At 30.7% G+C, this 6,822-nt stretch overlaps 1 protein-coding gene across 2 annotated transcripts; it reads right to left on the reverse strand.

The window, feature by feature from the left end:
* Positions 1-244: 244 nt before the first annotated feature.
* Positions 245-4,415, reverse strand: LOC106691195 (uncharacterized). Of its 2 annotated transcripts, none has more exons than XM_014436889.3 (3): positions 4,192-4,415; positions 3,387-3,533; positions 245-1,387 (listed from the first exon to the last, which is right to left on the reverse strand). In XM_014436889.3, the coding sequence occupies exons 1-3, from the start codon at positions 4,246-4,248 to the stop codon at positions 1,031-1,033; spliced, it is 561 nt and encodes a 186-aa protein (XP_014292375.1). In that variant the 5' UTR covers positions 4,249-4,415; the 3' UTR covers positions 245-1,030. The 2 variants fall into 2 exon arrangements, with proteins under 2 accessions (XP_014292375.1, XP_014292376.1); XM_014436890.3 differs by lacking the exon at positions 4,192-4,415 and adding an exon at positions 4,048-4,164.
* Positions 4,416-6,822: the final 2,407 nt, after the last annotated feature.

The following is a 6,822-nucleotide window of genomic DNA, read 5'->3' on the forward strand; positions in this document are numbered from 1 at the left end:
TGCATATTAAATACCTTTTCCACCCCAAAAAACTAAGTTAGGGGATATGAATGGACTCAATGTACCTTTTACTAATATCAATTAACATTAATCTAGGGTAGGAGAGAAAAAAATCTATTCGAAAAATGTTAGTGGTCACTTAATCTTCAAATTAAACAAGTTCCACAGTAATTGTAAAACACAAAATAGATCTAAAATATTCTTTAATATACCAAAAAGGAAGGTTGATAAATAAGAGGTTAAATAAAATAAACAATATATATTCAATTTTATTTTAAGTTATAACAATTTTATTTGTAAATCATGACATAGTATATCTCTTTTTTTTTTTTTTAAATAACATAACAAAACCTTGCATTAACGAAATTGAATCAAGGAAAATTAGAATTCATGGCAATAAAACTACAATAAAATTTAAAGTAGTTCAGTAACTTTCTTTGGATTCAAAAGAAATTACTGTTGATGCTATATCTTCCTGAAGAAGTAGATCATTATAATTAAAATGATCTTTACTTCCGAAGGAAACAGATTCGCATCACCAAGCCATCTAGACACCATAATGCAGTATCTCACATCACTATACCTCTATATACAATAAATAGAAATGTAAGGCTAGGCATAAACCAGAAAAACAAGGAACAGAATATTTTTTGTTTCAGCATAACAGGTCGAGCCTCAATTAACCGGTGAATGATTAACCTAAAATTTACTTTAAAACAAAATTCATAGATCCAAAGAAAATAAAGTCTTACTAATTAGAGGTGCATATAAACTGTAAAAATTCGAATAGAATTATACGATTTTTAAACTTAACAGCAGAAAATTTAACTTATACATATATTTAACACATATTTTTAAATCTAAACATGCATTAAATTTAAAAAACAACTAAATATTTAGGATATGAACTTCAATTTTTACTCCTCTTGGTTTTTAAGTAAAATTGGTTTTTATTTTATTTTGAAAATTAAGGAAGAATAAATTAGTAACTGATATAAATGGGGGAAGAGGAGGAGGAGAGGAGAAGTAACTATTGAATGGGCAAAGTTTTAACATACTTTCTCATCTTAGCCAATCTTTCATCTTGTAGTTTTCCTATCACAATCATACTTCTCTCTGCTTGACAAACTGCACAAAATTGAGCATATAAAACCGAATGCAGTTTTGTCCTGAAAGACAAGTAAGTTTGACCTTTGCGTTTATGCTGATAGAGGTGTAGTAATGTTTCAATGGCCATATAGAGAAATACCACTACTGATGGTAGAAAGAGTGTAAATGTAATAATCATTGCAACCAATGAATGTCTCCCTCGTTTACTACAACCACTTTTCCATGTTTTTAGTAGTTTAACTTCTGTTTTTTCTTTTTCTTCTTGCTGATATCGAACCTGAAATTATGCATATACTGTTACTAACATTGTATGTATATGTATATTTACATATAGGTATGTGTGGATATGTGTATATAAATATGTAAATAAATTTAGCTTACAAATACTAGAATTTCAAAAGCTATCGTTTGGTTTTGGTTTTCTTCTCCAGTCCTAGGTTTTAAAATTGATCAACAACCAACATCTTTTTGTTCAATCGATCAAAAATGTCAGGAACATCATGTCACGATCCTCCTAGAAGAAATCCAGCATAACTTTGCTATCAACCATAACTTTCAGGGATCTTGTCATATAATTTCCTAAAACATTTTTAAACTCATCTCTCTTTTTCTCCTATTTAGATTACAGCTGTGTACTGCACAATCAGCTGATTGGAGAAGCCAACCATAAATTAATAAGTTCGATGTTCTACTCTTTCAGCCTTTTCTTCTGATCTTAAATGAACTCTCATGCAGTAAGTGTGTATACACTTATTGCACACAGCATATACTTTACACAACTTCCTCTTTTCTTTGCTGTACATCAGTTCTTATTATCTGTATAGTCTTGATGGTCTGGCCTATATTACCCTTTCTGCAGAACCGCAGTAATCCAAACCTTAATTCTGTGATATTGTCTTTCTCTCAACAATTTTCATGCTTCTTACATCTTTGAAGATTTTAAACTCAAATTCAAATCCATTCTTTCCTACAACCTTTTCTCATTTCAAATGAACATATTTATTGAAATCAGTGAATTATTTTTTCAAGGTATAAGCATTTTAAAAATACTTTATTTGAATAAAAATTCAAATACTTCACTTTATTTTAATATAAATACAGTATTTCATACATTGTTTTTATTTTCTATCTCAAAAATCTTAGGTGCACATTTTAAAAAAATAGCAAATAAAAACAAAAGCCAAAAAATACAGGTTTGGAAATAAAAATTAGATAAACAGGACAGTCCCAATATGGTAATGCTCTGCAAATTCAAATTTTATTTATTCATTCCATCTCTACCCCTAAGGGTCATTGGTGGATCAAATGACAATCACTATATTCTTTTATATTAGTATTTCGTGGCTTAAAAAAAAAACCATCAGTTTCTCTATTTCATTTTCTTGGTCTTGAAGGATCTCATCCAGGCTTGTTCCTATCATGAGTTGTTTCCTCAGCGTAGCGAAGAGGGGGCACTCCAACAGCACATGTTTCACCATTCTTCTGACTTCATAGTCTACCCACATTTGTGGTTCTAGTCCACGTACCAAATAGTCATGTGAAAATTCAAAGTGTCCAATACGGAGATGGCTGAGGATGACCTCTTCTCGCCTTGACTTTCTACTGGAGGTTTTCCACTGAGTGCAATCTTTTTTTAACCTCTAATAGCTTAGCACCGCTTGTTTTCCAATTTTGGTTCCACATTTCTTGAACAAGAGTGCGAAACTGATGTGTCCAGTCTTCTTTTAGGATGGTCTCTATAATAGTTACTAGTGGTGTATCTTGATAACGAGCTGAGTTGGCAGCTGCATCAGCTCTCTCATTGCCAGTTATACCACAATGCGAGGGTACCCATATGAAGACTATTGATTTTATGTTCTGAAACAAGTGACAGTTCACTGTCAAGGCCTATACATATGAAAGTTAAAGGTGGCAGTTACTGTGATTGTCCACTGAAATTACTTCTACTATAAAATATCATGCCACACCCAATACAACATTACTATACAACAATAAAACTGTTGTGACATAAATTCTGTAATTATTATAAATATCAAATAGATATACTATAGTAGTGGCTAACACTTAAGCCAAAATAAGGGAAACTGTTCACTGTCAAGGCGTATAAATGTATTTGAGAATGTGATAGTTGCTTCATTGACATTAATCTTTTCTGAGAAAATGAACTATACACTAAATAAAGATTACTAGGATACAAAACAAGGATCATTTCATAAGGATTAAATTATCAATACAATTTCAGTATTAATTTTAATATTAATGGTAATTATTAGCACCTTAAAAATACAAGTCTCTTTTTTTTTCTCTTCTAACTCTCCAGTTTCCTCATTTGTTATGCTGTTTACATTACATTTAACACACATCAGATCCTCGCATATCTCACCGGTCTCATCATTTTTCATTGGTATAGCATATTTGAATACCTGCAATGAGTATCATCAATTAGGCCCAATTTTATTTGTAAAAAAAATCAATCACTTCTCATTTTAAAAATCAGTAAGAAACTACATTTATGATTTAATACATCATAAAAAGAACTATTTTAATGGTAAAAATTAACAAGGCTAATCGTGAAAGATTTGGTGACGATATCCACAGAAATAACAAATACCTAAATTATTAAAAAAAAAAAAAAAAAAAAAAAGACTAAAACTTCCAACATAAGTTAACTGATTTATTATAAAAGAAAAACTTTATAAGAAATTACCAAAAACCAAAAGAAATTACTGGACCGCAAAATAAATTAAAAGTGATAATAAATATTCATTATTACTTTTGATATGTATTTTCTCTACTAAATGGTTTACAGCCACAATCAGTAAAATAGAGTAAAATGGATAACAATAAGAAATTACAAAAAAAAAAAAATACTGGAAAAATAAAAACAAAATAGTGCTCAAGATACTGAAGTAAAAATAATGGTAATCAAAAGCTCACAAAATTAAAGTAATAATCAACATCCATAAACACATCTTTAAGTAAATCGCAAAATAAGAATAAAATTTGTTTTAATCTTCAAAGTTTGAAGATTTTATTCTTTAGTGTAATCACATTTTCCAATATTTACTGAAAACTGATAACCTGATATGGGTGTACGATCATTTTCATTTTAGCCTCTTCTGAACACTTTCGTTTCATACTGTTCCAATTTTAGGTCTCAAATTATAATAAAATAAATTTCAACACGTTTCATAATAAAAACTTCTATTTCAACCGTATAGTATACATTTCTAATGTCACTTTGATAAAAGATAACAGAATTTAATTCCCTAATGAAGAACAGCTCTCCATAGTTGTTATTTATGGGTAATAATTGTTACACTGTAAAAAAAAAAGCAAAAAAAAAGCAGTTGTCATTGAGTTCTGTTTACGACGATTAACATAGAAAATATATTTTCTTATATAAATTTTTATTATTTAAAAAAATATAGTAGATATAAATTATGGGATATTTGTGATAACTAACATAATATGAAGGGGGCGCTAATTTCCAATAGAATCTATGTAACCAGTTTGATAAAAACATCTAGTTTGTTTATTTCTAAAAAACTTGTATTTTTTAATAATATAAGGGAAAACAACATAACAATTAAATTAACGAAAATTAATGTAAAAATAACAGAGTTTTTAAAAAAATGTCAACTTAAGATAAATGAAAGATCTCCCCAATTTAAGACTGGACTTAAATCATAATAATAATATAATTATATGATTTAATCTAGAAACCTAATAGTTGAGATAACTAAACGGAGGCTAAACGACTCCCAACGAAATTGCGAAAACTCATTGGAGACAGAGTTGGGCAGAAATATTTACACGAGTAATTTAATTACATATATCAGTTGCACTACAATTACACTACGTTAACCTTCATATGATCCAAAACATAAAAAAATAGTGTTTTGAAGAACAATTACACTGAAGTCAATCAATGTTATTTCCGTTTTCAGCATCCCAATAACATATAGGGGGACCCCAATGTTAGAGAAATTCTATAAGTTAAAATAAATGGATAAGCAAGCGCACGATCACAAAATCGATTTAATTTTAATTTTTTGGAGCGCGGAATGTACTGCACGGGAGTCTTTTTCGATGTAGAACAGGCTTTTGATCGAGTTTGGCACCCGGGACTGCTTTAAAAACTCCGTAAATTCCTACCTCCTACATACTTTCTCATCATTCGTTCCTTTCTCATTGATAGATTTTTCCAAGTAAACCACAATGGTTCCTATTCATCCCTTTATTCTCAGTCCGCTGGTGTTCCTCAAGGTAGTATCCTTGGTCCCATCCTCTACACCCTCTATACAGCTGACATTCCAACTAATCCTAACACTATCCTCACCACGTGATGACACATGTGTGCTCGCTGTTAATAATAACCCATTAATCGTATCCCAAAATCTCCAATCCCATATCACAGCCCTCGAAGAATGGTGTCGTAATTGGAGAATTACGATAAATACCAACAAATCCCATCAAATCACCTTTACCCTTCGTCGTAAACCTACTGACTGCCCTACAGTTTCATTTAATGATGTTACTCTTACCCCTGTCGAACAGATCTGCTACCTTGGACTACATTTGGACAAACGATTAACCTGGAATCCTCACACAAGACTAAAAAGACAGGAAACTGGACGTCGATTTCAACTATTACAGCAATTACAAGACAAATGGTCTAAACTTCCAACACATTACAAAAGACTGATATACATGACTGTAATAAGGCCAATCTGGACATATGAAGTTGATATTTGGGGCTCCACTGAACCTTCGAATTCCTCTCGTATTCAATTCTTACAATCCAAAATCCTTCGTAAAATCCTCAATGCTCCTTCCTTACTTTGTCACAAATAAAATCATACATAAAGACCTTAATGTTCCCTATGTAACCGATCTAGCCCGAACCAGATATCTCTCCTTCCATTATAAACCCCATACTTTCTAATCTTGCATTCTCTTCCATTCCTGACAATCCTCCGTGGCGCATGAAAAAAAGATGGCCACGAGACCAGCTAAAATTTCATTAGAGTGCTACCAATGGGTAGTTTCTCTACACGCCTGTAACACTCCAATTTAACTTAGATCAGATTTACTAAATGTGTTATAATGTACAGTTGTAAATAGCAATAAATAAATATTAAAAAAAAAATTTTAGCCCTAACACACCCGACAACAAATAAGGAGACCCTAATATTATAGAAATTCTAAAAGTTAAAATAAATGGATACACAAGCGCGCGATCGTAAAATCGACTTCATTTTCATTTTAAGTTTTCACTTCATTTTTAATTTTTATTTTCATTTTAAGTAATCTCGGAAAACATAATGAGCCCACAATATGTTGTAAAACAGAAGAGAAACAAAACATCGATAACTTTGCGCGTAAACGTAACATGGATATCATTTTGTAGACATATTATATTTTGGAGATATTTTAAAACACAGTTTTTGCTTTTGGTTTTAAGTAATGGGAATTACATGACAATTACTAGTATTGTATCAAAATTACTTGGAATTTCAGGGAAAAAATAACATTTCCATAAGAATGTAATTGGTAATTGCAATTATATAGACTCAACTTGTAATTGTTAGTAGCTGATGAAGTAGTTGCAAATACAATTACAATAATTTCCAACTATAATTGCATTTCTGCCACTCCAAATTACAGTAATTGCCAATAAATTGTAATTACTTTTTGCCAAACTCTGAT

This window comes from Halyomorpha halys, unplaced genomic scaffold (assembly GCF_000696795.3).
Source record: "Halyomorpha halys isolate HHAL.00 unplaced genomic scaffold, Hhal_1.1 Scaffold2137.1, whole genome shotgun sequence".
Lineage (NCBI taxonomy): Eukaryota > Metazoa > Arthropoda > Insecta > Hemiptera > Pentatomidae > Halyomorpha > Halyomorpha halys.

What these genes read in the sequence shown, in the direction of transcription:
- LOC106691195 (XM_014436889.3), bottom strand. Translation starts at nt 4,248, where the DNA reads ATGAAACGAAAGTGTTCAGAAGAGGCTAAAATGAAAATGATCGTACAC. An exon ending in TGATCGTACACCCATATCAG is followed by an intron (nt 3,534 to 4,191) that starts GTTATCAGTTTT and finishes TACTCATTGCAG; the next exon opens with GTATTCAAATATGCTATACC. An exon ending in AAGAGACTTGTATTTTTAAG is followed by an intron (nt 1,388 to 3,386) that starts GTGCTAATAATT and finishes GCATAATTTCAG; the next exon opens with GTTCGATATCAGCAAGAAGA.